The following is a 15973-nucleotide window of genomic DNA, read 5'->3' as shown; positions in this document are numbered from 1 at the left end:
GTGCTCTTCACAGATGAAAGCAGGTTCACACTGAGCACATGTGACAGATGTGACAGAGTCTGGAGACGCCGTGGAGAACGTTCTGCTGCCTGCAACATCCTCCAGCATGACCGGTTTGGCGTGGGTCAGTAATGGTGGGGTGGCATTTCTTTGGGGGGCCGCTCAGCCCTCCATGTGCTCGCCAGAGGTAGCCTGACTGCCATTAGGTACCGAGATGAGATCCTCAGACCCCTTGTGAGACCATATGCTGGTGCGGTTGGCCCTGGGTTCCTCCTAATGCAAGACAATGCTAGACCTCATGTGGCTGGAGTGTGTCAGCAGTTCCTGCAAGAGGAAGGCATTGATGCTATGGACTGGCCCGCCCGTTCCCCATACCTGGATCCAATAGAGCACATCTGGGACATCATGTCTCGCTCCATCCACCAACGCCACGTTGCACCACAGACTGTCCAGGAGTTGGCGGATGCTTTAGTCCAGGTCTGGGAGGAGATCCCTCAGGAGACCATCCGCCACCTCATCAGGAGCATGCCCAGGCGTTGTAGGGAGGTCATACAGGCACGTGTAGGCCACACACACTACTGAGCCTCATTTTGACTTGTTTTAAGGACATTACATCAAAGTTGGATCGGCCTGTAGTGTGGTTTTCCACATTGATTTTGAGTGTGACTCCAAATCCAGACCTCCATTGGTTGATAAATTTGATTTCCATAGATACTTTTTGTGTGATTTTGTTGTCAGCACTTTCAACTATGTAAAAAAAGGAGTATTTAATGAGATTATTTCATTCATTCAGATCTAGGATGTGTTATTTTAGTGTTCCCTTTATTTTTTTGAGCAGTGTATATTAGATTATGTGCTGGGTGACATGGAGGTTGCTTCGGGCCGTATGTCTGGAAGGTTCTCAGTCATCTAGGTCATAGTGGTGTCAAGGAAGCCATCTACACCCGGGTTGAGAAGTTGTTGCTGAACAGAGGAGCTGGCCTACGCCACCACTTATCCCCCACTTACAATTCTGTCCTTTCATCACATCCCAGGAAACTTAACAAATGTAACCTCTTGGCCTCAAGGAAAGATGCCAACGATGGTCATTCCGACTTGGCCTCAGGAAACAGCCAGGAGCATTAGCGAACCAGCGGTATCGACAGTCCTGGCAAACGACTCCACATAGGTTAAAAAGCTGAGTTTCCCTACCAGTCAGTCAGAACTGAAGAAGTCTCTTGGATGAGAGACGAAACGTCTTCTAGTATCTTCAACCAAGTCCAGTTGCCCTTGACTTTAACCTTCTTTGGATTCGCCAGTGGCCAGTTACATAAAGTGTGTCTGTTGTTGCGGTATGTAAATATGCCTAATAGTCCCTGGTACACGTGAATAAGAAAATGTTAATTTGCTTGCCAACGTTGTGTAATTTTTGTGTAGCACAACGCCCCTAACTTGCTTATACCCAAAAGCTGAAAGTTAATTAATAACCCCAGGCAGAGACCAATACAAACATTGTGATTCACAGATATACAAACTGACATTCTGTACAACCTTTCATCAACAGTGTCTTTTCATTGTACAATTTGAAGTCAGTTGGGGAGCCTGTAGATCACCTGGTTCGTTCTGACACTCCAGGTACATTAAACTGCACAAGAAGTTCCCTTTATTGACTCAAACTCTGAATGGAGTCAATAAAGAATTACTATATACTATATTTATCAGTTTTATTATCAACATTTTCTTGGCAATCTGTGGCACTATTACTAAACATTTATCAATCATCACACACAATTATTAATGTTTTGGAAATTGTATATTACTGGTGAGGGATTAAGCAAATAATGGAGTAACAACCAACCCTTGTCTTTGAAGAATTTGTTAATAAAAGAGAATAAAGAGAAAAGTACTATAAGCCGCCTAGGGCAGCTTCGACGCGTCTAGCCCAGAGCGGAGGGATGCATAATCATTTACACAGTCCCCTGTATAACATTCTGGGTTACCTAAGAATGCTGTGGTCTAATACAAACGGTGATATGTCCTAAGTTGTTTAACACATCTAGATGTGAATACCAGGAAATGCGAGCTGAAAATCAGAAGTCTTGTCTCATACTCATCTGATCTTAAACCCAAATGTCTTCAGTAAACAACAAAGGAATTTGCCTTCCTGTTCCAATACTTTTGGAGGGTACAGTATATGACATAAAGAATAATAGTAATAATAAACGATTAAATATAAGAGGAAATAATTTTCTGCCATTACAATTAACACCTGTGACATTCGTTTGGTTTATTTGTCATGAAGTGACATCAAACAAAACAAAACAAAACAAAACTTTTATTAGGTAAATCATTATCAAGAAAATCAAGTCAAACAATGAAAACAGAAATGATATACAATTTAAAACTAAAACAATGACATCTTTCAAATTTCCAGTAGGCCACATAATGATCTTTTCCCAGTTACAATTCTTGTCAGACTTACTATTACAAAATAAGATAAGCGATAAGAGTAATTTTATCTTGGGGATTATTGTTGTGCAGCTGTTGCCTGAAAAAAAAAAGAGTGCAAAAATATAAAAGGCATATGATATATCAAATAGTGCAACTATGGAAGTATCAATAACAGATGTAGAAATCCATTAAATCCAATATCCAGAATTCAAGATTAAATGCAAATATGTAATAAAGAATGCACTAAGTAACTGCTATTATTACAAATCAGGCCCACTGAGAAAACCAAAAACTGGAATGTAAATATCATGAAGTCACAGCAGCTAGTTAATCTGCTGCAGCCCAGTATCACAAAATCAAAGAGTTTATTTCAAGAAAAGATCCACTACTTTTTTAATTATTTTAATACCATTAATTACAGAAGTTAACAGGTTGTATATTGGAGTGCTGTTCTCAGCTTCCATTCTAGCCTCTCGGTCATGCCTTTCTTTGAGTTTTTTTTTTTCCGCCTCAATTTCTCTTTCACGAACTTCCCTTAATTTCTCCCTCTCACTGGCAGCTTTCACCTCTATCATTAGTTTCTCAAACTTTTCGCTTAATTTCTTGTTTATTTCCTCCTCCTCTTTGCGTATTTGCTCTTCTTTCTCTTTGAGGATTTGTTGTTTCCTCTCTTCTATGGCCTTTTCTGCTTTCTGGAACATTTCAGTGGTGTAATAGCTTCCACCGTTCTTCTCTGTTATATTTCTGATCTTGTTGAGCAGCTGCCTGACCTGAGTACGATCCTTCATGTCATTATTGAAGACATGGTACTGGCCGTAACATTTGGCCACAAGTTCCTGCAGTTCTTTGCTGCCCAGCAGGAACTCCTCAATAGGTTTCCCTTTGAGCAGATCGCCATGGGTAAAGAGAACCATGCTGTATTTGTCTGCTCCCTCTCCAAAGATTTCTTGAATCGTCTGCACTGTCTTCTGTTCTTCTTCTGTGAATCTGCCCAGTCTGATGACGACAAGGAAGACATGGGGTCCAGGAGAAGAATAAGAAATGCTCTGAGCAATATCTTTAATTGTTTTCTCTTCATCAATCCTGGTGTCAAACAGACCTGGAGTGTCGATAACAGCAACCTTTTGTCCATCAACCTCACCAAAGGCCTTAGCACAGTGTGTTGTCAAAGATTCAGCTGATACGTCTGATTTAAAGCTCTGGTTTCCCAGAATGGTGTTTCCTGTGGCGCTTTTCCCAACACCAGTCTTCCCCACCATCACAATCCTGAGCTCCTCATTATTGTGGTAGGTTGTGGTAGTCTCAGGACAGAGGACTGAAAAACAGGAACAAACAATTCTCTAAATCTCAACGCTCTATGTATTCATAATTCAAATGTATGGTATGACATACAGTAAAACAAAACTAAATAAGAAAGTCATGAAATCCAAATTAAAACCACCAGAAATTAAATAAGTAACACCAACATCAAAACAGGCACAATTTTATGGCTTAAATAAAAATATCATTAAAATTTGATTATTATTCTGCGACCCTATTCTATAAAAAAGTGCTGACATAACTTTTATAAGCCCCTCTCATTTTTAACATCTGGGTGTGCAATGACAGCACTTCCACAGCATGGCACCGGTGAGAAAAAAAGACCTTCTAGAAACATTTACTCGTGTCACTTTCCATGAAGCACACTGCAGGTATTATAGTTATGCTGATTATGTACCATTGGAATCTGTGAACACAAGTATTAAAGAGTACTCCCATTAATACTATTGTACATATGCTGCAGCTTTCTGTTGCTCCCCCTTTCTACATTAATCAACATAAGTTTGAGGGGATGCATTTAATAATTAATCGGGGGATTGTTGCGGCCATGGCAGTTGCCGGAGGTGGTCGATGCAGCTCTGAATAATCATGTACTTTGGACGACTCGTGAAGGACTTAAACGTCACGTTGTGTGTCCCCTACGTGTCCCACAAATGATACGGTATGTCCTTGTATGTGAAGCGTGGACCACTGTGAAAATGTTATGTAAATCAAATGATGAAAATAATACAGGGCTTAGATACTGTTGCCAGTAGGTGGCGCAATGATTTGGAGGGAATATTAGCATGTAGGACTGTTATCCAACATGTAAAACTTTGGTGGAGATTTGAGCATGTACACATAAGTTATAACAACTTCCTTTTTCATGGCCAATCATAGAATTTTGACGCCACGCCATTGACACGGCCATTGACGCCCAAGAGCCTTTTTTGTATTTCTTGGGATAATGCATGTGCCACAAAGTGCATCTCGGTCAAATGTGGCACGACGGCTGATTCGTTCAAGGACCACTTCCTGTTGACAGTAGGTGGTGCTTTGACTATAAGTGAATATCGACATGTAGACATCTTCAGGGCGGGACTCTTATCAAACACGTGACAGCTGGTTGAGATTTGAGCAGTGAAGTTACAACACTTTCCTGTTTCACGGCGAAGCATTGAACTTCAACTGCACACCACGGAGGACGTGCTGTTAAACAAAAACAAACCATCGTCAATGTTGTAACTGTCTCAAGGACATGTTTAATTGAAATGTTTATTTTGTATATTTGTATGTGTAAGTTCATCAAAAGTTGAGTTCATACAGCCATTTAAAAATAGGTAAAACGTGAAGTAAGATGTTAAAAAGGGTAACATTCACAAAAATGTGTCTTAAAATGTGTAATTTTAAATAATGTTGGAGGATGGTTGTGGATGGATGTTGTACTTTTATGTAAGGTTTATTTCAACTAACAACAGAGAGTAATGGGAAATGGGTCACATGACCAGAGTTAAGATAAGGGCATAACCATGGCATTATGGGTAAGAGACAATGTGGAAGCAGAGCAGAACATGCGGAGGAACAACAAACAGCTCCAAAATAATCGTATTCTGTACTTCGTTCAAGAGGCACACACGGTAATTGCCTTTCATTTGTTAACTTTTGTGTATGGTACTTGTTGGTTGGCTTTACATGGACAATACTTTTTGTTTGGTAATATATGATTTCATTGCATTTCGCTTGTGCTAAAGTGTTTGGGCCTGTTTATCAATGGACACTAGCTTGGCAAGCCTTAAAAGGAATGTTCTAAGCTTTATGTCTTTTATTTTCTTGTAGTTTTCACGGTGTCTGCCAAGGAAGGAGAGTGAGATAAAATAAATCTTCAAAAGACATCTGTATGATGCGTGGTCATTATTACATGGGACCAGTGTAGATACAAATGTGATAAAGCAACATTATGTAGAATTTTTTATCTTAAAATAACAACTTTAAAAAAAATTTTGTTACAACGACTTGTAATAGGGTGAATGGTGTCTCTGTCATTACCACACCAGCCTACCTTATCTGAAAACATCACTATGTAATGCTTGATTTATACTCCTGCGTAGGATACGTGCTTATCTACGCCGTAGGTGACGCACGTAGCCATGCATTTATACTTGTGCGTCAGTGTATCCGTCATTCTGCAATTACACCCCCATCGACCGAATGGATCACATTCTGATAGTGAAACGAGTCATTTCGCTCGAGTTGTGACTGTCAAATATATTGATCCACCGTGTTACAGCCAATGTTTTGGCTGCTAGTAAAAGTTACTTCAAAGCACTGGGCACTTCCTGTCGGCTCGGAGGCATTGCGAGGCTACCCAGCCGACCATTTACAGTGCTTACGGTCCGCGTCGCTTCGACGTGTAGTTACATTTTTGAGGAGGTCAGGCAACGGCCTAGGTGATGGAGTAGGTGACAGGGCTATGCAGAGGCTACGCCGTAGATTTGACGCAGAAGTATGCCTATAAATTACACTTAAGGGGGCACTAACAAGCCATTTTGCCACGCCCATGTATGACAACCATATGACACATACATTTTCACCGCGTTTGAATTTTGTGCAAAGTTTTGTGAGTTTCCAAGCATGGTAAGTCTGCCATTTATTACCATGTTCGGGTCCTATAGATGATTACCACTAGAGGCCACAAACCTGGTATCAGTGCCAGTGCTATGCCTCCCAGGATTAGGATGTATCTAAAAATATTCCACATGTTCGAGAACCTCCTGATCTCCTTCTCTGCAGCCAGTCTTGAGTTGAACTCCTCTTTCCTCCACAGCTCCATCTTCTTCTCCTCCAGCTCTTCTCCCTGGTGACGCTCCTGCAGCGCTCTCTCCTTGCTGCTGATCTCCTTATCTCTCTCTGCCAGGATGCTCTCCTGTCTCTTCCTAATCTTCCTCTCCTCTTCAGGATACAGGGCTGTGTGGTAATGGCCCCCTCCATTCAGGGCCACCAGGGTCTGGATCTTTGCTATGAAGCTGGTCACCTGGACCTGGTCCTCCGGGTCCTTGTTGTTGAAGACGTGGAACCCGCCGCTGCACTTGCGGATGAAGTTGCGGAGGTTGTCGTCACTGACAGTGACGATGTCGTTTATTGTTTTTCCCTCCAAACGATCCCCATGGGTGAACAGGACAATGGTGTAGTCCCACACTCTCGGGCCAAACTTTGCTTCGATCACTGCGTTGGTATTTTGATCTTCCTGAGTCATCCTTCCGACAGAGATAACATACACGAAGGCATGAGGTCCTGGTTCTTGGAGTTTGACACACTTCAGAATCTCTCGCTCAATTTCCTCCTTGTTGCGGTCAGTCTCAAAAAAGCCGGGTGTGTCGATCACGGCGACAGGCACATCCATGACTTTCCCAGTTATATCGACCGGCACATCCTTGACCGTCCCAACCTTCTTTTCACAGTGTCTGGTGACTCTAGCCAGCGTCATTTCTGAACTGAACACATGTCGCCCGAAGATGGTGTTTCCACTCGAGCTCTTGCCCACCCCACTCTTTCCAAGAAACATGATCCTCAACGGCTCTGTGAATTAAAAAAAATAGGAAATGTTTTACTACACAATCTTTTTTTTCTGTTCTGTTCTAAATTTGACCACAATTATTTTTATTTCTCATATTTGATCATCAATATTATAGCCCTGGAGATTTGAAGTTGATACTGAATTCCATATTTAGCTTTTTTTTTAAATCTGATACATTGGCTGGTAGTAATTTTTAAAAACATAAACAAATAACAAAAATAATTTTTTAAATACGAATGCCATAGATTTATTTTACCCCTTTTATTTTTGACCAAGAGCAAAATGTTTGAAGCTTTTCTAAATGACCTCAAGCCTAGTAATTTCATTTCAATTTCATGTTACCTATCGGCCGACATACACTGATAGATCCGTTTAGCTCTAGTAGGTGTAGTTCTGATGTGCCATTTAAGACTCTTGATTTCGTTTTTGTTTACAGGTGCTGGTCATATAATTAGAATATCATCAAAAAGTTGATTTATTTCAGTAATTCCATTCAAAAAGTGAAACTTGGATATTATATTCATTCATTACACACAGACTGATATATTTCAAATGTTTATTTAATTTAACTAGTGACAATCCCAAATTCAGTATCTCCGAAAATTAGAATATTACTTAAGGATTTTTATAAATGTTGGCCAACTGAAAAGTATGAACATGAAAAGTATGAGCATGTACAGCACTCAATATTTAGTTGGGGCTCCTTTTGCCTGAATTACTGCAGCAATGCGGCGTGGCACGGAGTCGATCAGTCTGTGGCACTGCTCAGGTGTTATGAGAGCCCAGGTTGCTCTGATAGTGGCCTTCAGCTCTTCTGCATTGTTGGGTCTGGCGTATCGCATCTTCCTCTTCACAATATCCCATAGATTTTCTATAGGGTTAAAGTCAGGCGAGTTTGCTGGCCAATTAAGAACAGGGTCCTTAAACCAGGTACTGGTAGCTTTGGCACTGTGTGCAGGTGCCAAGTCCTGTTGGAAAATTAAATCTGCATCTTCATAAAGTTGGTCAGCAGCAGGAAGCATGAAGTGCTCTAAAACTTCCTGGTAGACGGCTGCTTTGACCTTGGACCTCAGAAAACACAGTGGACCAACACCAGCAGATGACATGGCACCCAAACCATCACTGACTGTGGAAACTTTACACTCGACTTCAAGCAACGTGGATTCTGTGCCTCTACTCTCTTCCTCCAGACTCTGGGACCTTGATTTCCAAAGGAAATTCAAAATTTACTTTCATCAGAGAACATAACTTTGGACCAGTCAGCAGCAGTCCAGTCCTTTTTGTCTTTAGCCCAGGCAAGACGCTTCTGACGCTGTGTCTTGTTCAAGAGTGGCTTGACACAAGGAATGCGACAGCTGAAACCCATGTCTTGCATACGTCTGTGCGTGGTGGTTCTTGAAGCACTGATTGTGTAGCCTACAGAACGAGAGTGAGAGACCATTTAAAGGCCTTTGCAGGTGTTTGGAGTTAATTAGCTGATTAGAGTGTGGCACCAGGTATCTTCAATATTGAACCTTTTCACAATATTCTAATTTTCTGAGACACTGATTTTGGGGTTTCATTAGTTGTCAGTTATAATCATCAAAATTAAAAGGAATGAACACTTGAAATATATCAGTCTGTGTGTAATGAATGTATACATTATACAAATTTCACTTTTTGAATGGAATTACTGAAATAAATCAACTTTTTGATGATATTCTAATTATATGACCAGCACCTGTATGTGTTGTGTTGATATGGCTTCTACCTGCACAGGGGAAACAGTCTGATGAGGACTCAGTGATGAGTTTTTTTTTAAATGATTACAGTGTTTCCTCAGCTCACTACAGAGCTTGTTAGATCTATATCTAAGGGATGACACATAGTAACTGTGGTGATGTTCAGTAATGACTGTTTCCCTTCAGATCTGCCTTACAGGCCTAGCAGACCCAGGTTGAAAACAAGTGCCAAGAAGGTAGCAGCACACATCATTAACATATCAAACAATTACCGTAAAAAAAACCGTATCCAGTTAAAAGAAAGAAAGCAGCAATTAAAGAAGGTGGTCTGCTGTAACTGCGAAGTGTGGAAAAATTCAGGTGGTATTCAGTGAAAATATAAGACATTTTATAGGGTTTTAATTTTGAAATACTACATCATATTGCTCTGATAATAGTCAATCTGAGTTAATCTGCTTTCACTGTGAAGTGAAATGAGATAGTGGAAACAGGAGATTTTTTCCAGTTCAGCCTCAATCGAGTTAGAATACATCTTTACATCTTCGAGGGCTTTAATTTAGAAATTATACAAAGGGAGGTTTAAAAAAATATATAGCCTTAGCCTGGAATGTTGGAGGGCTTTTATTTTGAAATTCAACATCAGAATATTCATATTAGTTTATTTGTTTAAGTCTGAATCATCATTGACAGAACTGAAACAACACATCTTTTGATTTCAAAGTTTAGGTTTGTAGGCAATGTTGTTTTTTAATATCATTTTTATTGATAAGTTAGTATTTCAAAATTTTTAGATACTCGTGTAGTCTTAATAATTTATTTAATTTCAGTTTCATTTCTGCCACACCGATTGAATGTTAAATTGTGTTCACCAGAAGCTCAGCTCACCTTTAAAAAAAAAAAAATCTGCTGTGACAAGAAAATACACGCACCGCAAACTAAACCCGGGGCTGGCTTGACCGCTGCTAAATTACCACTCAGTTTTCCGCTATTTTAAATAATTTAAGCTTTTGTCGACATGAGCAGCAACAAAGAAAGAACAAACTAAAATAGTTTTTCATAATTACGTTCCACTGGATCCTCTTGCTCGGCACCGGGCATGCTGTCAGGGATCATAGCAGAAACAGATCCAGCGACCACCTTGTCTGTTTAATATCGATGGTGTTTCTGTGCAGAAGGCCACGTCTGACAGGTCTTGGTGAAGTTTCTTATTTGGTCAGATCGGTCCTCTCCCGAGCTTATTTCCTTATGCTGTCGTGGCAAATGAAACTTAAAGTATGCGGAAATATAGGACAGGACACTTATTCAATAATTTTAAAGTTTTAAAGGTGGTAAAACGTAACAACCAAACCATTCTTTTGTATTGGTTGTGACATGAAAGTCACATACTGTATTTTACTGTGTCATGATATTATATATGGAGATTATTAACTTGGTGGATGACGTCATTGAATGCATTGAATGCAGTGAAATTAATTCTTTATATATAAATCGGACCGTGCTTTTAAGAACACTAAGGGCCACATGGGCAATGAAAAGCAAGGAAACTATTTGAGATGTATGTCATTGCACTACTATGTAAAACTTCAACTGACCATAAACCAAGTAGTAGATTAGAAGCGCCATCTAGTGGCCAATCCAGTTATTGATTTTGAAGAATTCTTAATAGAGTTACATTAAACCAACTCTGAGATCCACAGTGGGTTCAGTATCTACCGCATGTGTCAAACAGGACTACAGCTTTTGTCTTAAAGGATCAACACGGTTCACTTCTTTTTACAAGTCTATCTTCAAACAATACTCACATGGCTATATGCAAATTGGTTACTGTAATTGTTCCTCATGTCCATGCTGGCCGTGAAGAGATCCCATTCATATTTAAGTGATGGGGCCAAAAATCCAAAGTCCTCATTTTGTGTGCGAAAATGCATAAAAGAGTTCAGCTGAAGCTAATGTGAGGCTTCAGAAGGCAGTGTCACACAAATGAAGTGTATATCTTCAAATATTTTGGGAGGGATTTTGTACTAAAAACATTGTAACTTCATCCGCTTCACTTTTCAAACAAAGACTGCTAAAGCCTCATACTAGCTCCTGCATAGCTTCATCCCCCATACATTAAGGGGGGATCTAATTTGTGGCCAGTAAGGAGAGGAGGAATTATTATATCAACCAAAAGCTGTTCAAATGTACATATGGGCATGTCAGTACTGACAGTAAAGACAGACCTGAAATAATGTGAACCTTTCCTTTAAAAAGATAAGCACATTTACACAGTGTAAGGCACTGTATGAAAAGGTCCTGCAACATTGTCAATCATTCCTACTCACTTCATTATGAGATGTTAGAGCTAACATAGTCTTTACTGTAAATGATTGGTGAACATGGTAATGATTCTTTAACAACAATCACTGTATGCCCTAAACAGCAGCAATGAGATGTCACAAAATATATCATTTGTGTTACTCAGAGAAAATCTTATTAACTGAAGGTTCAAGGAGAATGATTTTATTGAAAGTTAGTGCAGTAAACTGTAATGCATATTATTATTTCACTTAAGCTTCATTTAGAAAAGTGAGCGGTTCATGGGAATTTATAAATGTTTATTTACATGACATTCAGGGAGGTAAAACCCTTTTCAGCAGCACTATGGAGCTCCGGCTGGGCTGCTACATGCAGCCCCTGCATCACTTCCGATCAGCCAGTCTCTGCAGGAGGGCAATGACTGTGTCCTGTTTGGAGGAGAGCAGCTCCAGGGCTGTGGCTATCCTGCCGAGGGACTCCGCCATCCGTACCTCCCTCCTCTCGCGCCTCTTCTCTCTGGCTTCCACCCTGCGGCGAGCCACCCGATCCAGGTGGGCTTGCTCCTCCTGTCGCTTAAGAACCTCCGGAAACAAAGCGGTGCTCGTTTGCTCCTCGTTTCCTTTCTGGGTCTGTCCTTCAGTTCCCGACATGGCTGTTGCAGATAATGAGGTGGAAATGGAAGAAGCGAGAGAGGAGGAAGTAGGGGGGAAAGAGGAGGAGATGCCGAGGAGATTCTGACTGTTGCTAAGTGGCGCATTGCTGAGGCGAAAGGGTATGACACCTGATGAGAATAATGGAGCTTTTCGGCTTACGTAGCGTGATGTGTTGAATTCTGTGTTACTAGGCGAGTCAAGGGAAGGGGATGTGGAAGCTGTCTCTGTAAAACAAGGCGAGGAGATAAAAGATGAAGATGGCACGATAGTGGCTGGATGAATACCGGCTGTAACAATGTCACTGTTGAGGACGATCAGGGGCTTGAGCTCTGGAGCATTTGTTGGGCTAACGGTCGCTGTGGTCATTGAGGTGATGGCAGCAGTGCTACCGATGATTTGACTGCTGATGACCCCCTGACCCGCTGACTCCACAGCACCAGTCGAAGCAAAGTCCCCCTTAGGGCGGATGATGGTGGTGGGCTGTGGAACCTGTGGTTTTGCAGCGATCTTAGCCAAAGGACCAGGCAGCGTAGAACCAGTGTTGCCGCCTTTGTTTCTTTTGTTGCTGGTGATCTGAGTTCCAACAGTGTCACACAGTGTGGCGTCCATCAACTAGAGTGAGAAAAGACATGACACAAAGAGAGAAAATTGAGAAATAAAACAGCCCAGGTTACTTGTGGCACCCAGATCAGGTGATCATCAGTTAGTCTCTTAGCACTAAGAACAGACCCATTCAGATGTCAGTCCATTCATACACTTGGCTCCATATGCTGCTTACTGCTGTTAACTGGCCAAGGACCGGGCTTTTGAAACTAGGGTATACTGATTTTCCACAGAGGGAAATTGCACATACCATAAACCCTTTAAAAAGCACTATAACCCATGTTTTAACAATAAAAAAATGCTCTTACTATAGCACTGCGTACACTGATTCAGTATGCTATGACTGGACATTTGCTGTTCGTGGGCTTTGACAAAAGGGAATGGAGACATGAAATGGGAGTAGAAAGAAGTACATAGTCCTTCCATCCATCGTCAACCGCTTTTCCTGCGTACAGGGTCGAGGGGGAAGTAGGCCTATATAGTAATAATATAAAATAAATGATGAGTGATGTTTTTTCCCTTTAGAGTGCAGGAAGGAAATACTTATTTTCCTACTGTTAGACTTACATCAAAGAACTCCCAGGACGTTTTAGCGTGTCCTGTCTCCCGGCTGCGGTCTTTAACCCTCTTGTATGTGACAATGAGGTTGTTCCACTTTCGGCGGATCTTTTCGACAGGAAGCACGTGGCCCTTGGAGGCCATCTCCTCCTGGACACTCTGGAAGAGCTGTGAGCGTTCCCGAGTCTCATACAGGCCCCAGCGGCGCCCAACGGCCTCGATCAGACACAACACAGCTTTGGAGGAGAAATCGGAGCCAGAGGGAAGCGTCTTCTCTGAAGGAGCAGGTGGCATCGCTGAAGCTGGGGGAGGACACAGCTCACTGTGATTTAAAGTAAAATAGGCCTAAGTGGGGTCGCTTCACATGTAGATGGGTATGGAGGAGATCTCTAAAGCTGATGATACACGGGGCAACTTTTAGTGCAACGTTGCTGGGCAATTTTGCCGTCAATGGGCAACCAGGTGAGACACAGGGCAACTAATTAGGGCAACAGACAGTTGGCAACAACCGATCAGAGGCGCAAATCTATTGCCAGGGAGACGGACACGGCAGAGATCGACATTGAAACTTGTGTATCGCGGGAGTGCGGGACTGTATAAATATAGGCTATTATGTTGGCTTCAACAGTTCTTTTAGCCTACTTAAGTAAATATCACGTAAAGCACACAACTGATTTAGACCTGCGTGTGTCCCACGGTGTGGGAGTAAAGGTAACTACCGTAAGCCCCGCCCCGCCATCCCCGCCCCGCCGCTCTCCGTTCAAACCATAGCCGGACTTTGCAGCTCCTTATACAAAACGAGAGGGATCATTGATTTCAAACACACACAAATGACAACTTACCGGCGTAAAAAGATATAAGTTGACGCTCCTTTTCTTCACTCCACTGGCGTTGGGGTGCCGCCATCTTGTTTGATTTTTTTCTGAAATCGCCAAGCCTGTCACGTAATTGTCTGCTAGCATTCTGACTGGATGGTCTCAAAAATTGCCCACGACAGATCTAAAGTGTGGAGATAGAAATGCATTGCCCATTCTCTGTGGGAAAGAGACTGAGAAATACTGCTCGGCAACATTGCTCAAAAAGTTGCCCCGTCTATCGTCAGCTTAAGAGAGCTAGCCTATATTGATTTAAAGCCCCTGAACACGTATTTTCCCAACCAGCTTCTGACTATAAATAATTAGTGCTGCAGCAATTAATCAAATAATTAGACCAAAAAATTAATTAATCGGTGAGTTTGCGTTTTTAAGGGCTTTAACATGAAATAGGGCAGAAATAGAGCACCTTTTCTATGTATATTTTATCTGGCATGGGTGATATACTGCTTTCCTGACTGATAGTGCCTATTGTGGACCCGGTTTACTCTTAGCTGACTGGTGGGTTTGTTATTTTTTTTTATTTTATTATTTTATGTTTGTGTTACTTTTGTTTTCTCAGTCTTTGTAAGCTTTATATAGGCTATACCTTGTTACTTTTTATAAAAGCTCTGATGACACATTTGCATTTGCACATTGCAAAGCGTTTTTCTCAAAGCAATACAAGATAGGCTATTTTTGGGATCTAACAGCAGATTCACATCAGCAAAGGTTGAGAAACCTTCTTTAAGGGCTTGAGATCTAATTAAGGTACATGCAGAATTTTTTCACTGCAAAGTCTGTCCACAGACTCTGCACTAATAAGTTTGTTAACACAACAAAGATCACGTGTGAGAGTTCATTTCTTACACAGAAGACCTCAATCTCCTGTGCACCTGTCAATCAGGTGTGCTTGGTGTATGGAGTAGCCTATGTTGTGATTTATTTAACTCTGATGATAGAAGCTGTTATAAGAGCTCACACCGACAACAATCACAATAGTATATAAGTAAGATCCTCTCACAGTGACGCACTCACCTGGAGCTATCTTCAGGTAAGTTTTTGCATCCCCTGATGTGGTGAAGAAGCGGTCTGTACTCACAGGATCTGATGGTGAGACACACAAAAGGCACATTTTCTACATGATGGAGAAATATTTTTATGTTGGCAATTTAAAATAGGAAATTAACCCACGAATGCTACATTCATTTTATTTTGCACTATAAAGAAACCCCAAATCTGCACTCACACAGCAGTACAGGAGTGGTTGTCGTGGCTGCTTGCAGCTGTGTGTCAGCCAGCTCCTCTGCAGTCTGATCCACTCCTCCTCCTCCTCCTCTGCATGCGGTATCTCCGCAGGGCGCAGGCGACTCCTGACTGCCCAAAACCAGCGCAGATGTATTCTCATCGACCGCTTCAGTTTTCACGTGCATTATTGCGACGTCGCTGCTGCCTCCTTGAAGGTTTCCCTCCATGGCTGACACACAAACAGTTTTTCTGTGTCATCCAAAACGGAGAGAGAGAGCGAGAGACAGAGAGCGCGAGCCTGTTTTGTCTGCGCAGGCTTAAATTGGGAGAAAGTTTGGAGATCGCGGATCTCATTCGGCGATCAGTTCAGCCGTGGGTACGTGCCGCCAAAGTCATGACTCCCGCACATCAGGTCAGTTATGTGCGTGATGGACAAACGCCACCTCCCTCTGAATGTTTTTCGTGAGGGGCAGAGAAATGGCTGCGCTGTCCACCTCGGCCGACGGATGCGCAGGGCGGCTGCGCAGCTCTCAGCACAGATTTGCTGCTGGCAACCGTGACAGTGACGTCAGCTGACCGCACAGGCAGTAGGTTACATGTTTACTGAACAATAGGGCTTCAAAATTAGATTATTATTATTAATATTATCAGGATTTAATCTGTATGTTTCTGACTACATTAATCGGAAATATATTCTCATTATTTAGTCTTTCTCCTTCTCACTATAACTGAAATGTT

General features: G+C 41.7%; 2 protein-coding genes across 3 annotated transcripts; both read right to left on the bottom strand.

The window, feature by feature from the left end:
- Nucleotides 1–2241: 2241 nt before the first annotated feature.
- Nucleotides 2242–10233, bottom strand: LOC123986107. The gene is made up of 3 exons (XM_046074201.1): nt 10089–10233; nt 6427–7305; nt 2242–3745 (listed from the first exon to the last, which is right to left on the bottom strand). The coding sequence occupies exons 1-3, from the start codon at nt 10135–10137 to the stop codon at nt 2796–2798; spliced, it is 1878 nt and encodes a 625-aa protein (XP_045930157.1). The 5' UTR covers nt 10138–10233; the 3' UTR covers nt 2242–2795.
- Nucleotides 10234–11510: 1277 nt separating this feature from the next.
- On the bottom strand, nt 11511–15742 carry LOC123986117. Of its 2 annotated transcripts, XM_046074211.1 has the most exons (4): nt 15237–15742; nt 15026–15094; nt 13146–13438; nt 11511–12587 (listed from the first exon to the last, which is right to left on the bottom strand). In XM_046074211.1, exons 1-4 carry the CDS (start codon nt 15460–15462, stop codon nt 11706–11708), a joined length of 1470 nt encoding a protein of 489 aa, XP_045930167.1. In that variant the 5' UTR covers nt 15463–15742; the 3' UTR covers nt 11511–11705. The 2 variants fall into 2 exon arrangements, with proteins under 2 accessions (XP_045930167.1, XP_045930173.1); XM_046074217.1 differs by lacking the exons at nt 15026–15094; nt 15237–15742 and adding an exon at nt 13979–14285.
- Between the last annotated feature and the right edge of the window lie 231 nt (nt 15743–15973).

Source organism: Micropterus dolomieu, linkage group LG02, assembly GCF_021292245.1.
Source record: "Micropterus dolomieu isolate WLL.071019.BEF.003 ecotype Adirondacks linkage group LG02, ASM2129224v1, whole genome shotgun sequence".
NCBI lineage: Eukaryota > Metazoa > Chordata > Actinopteri > Centrarchiformes > Centrarchidae > Micropterus > Micropterus dolomieu.
Note: the sequence above shows the minus strand (reverse complement) of the source record. Positions and strands in the feature narration are given on the sequence as shown.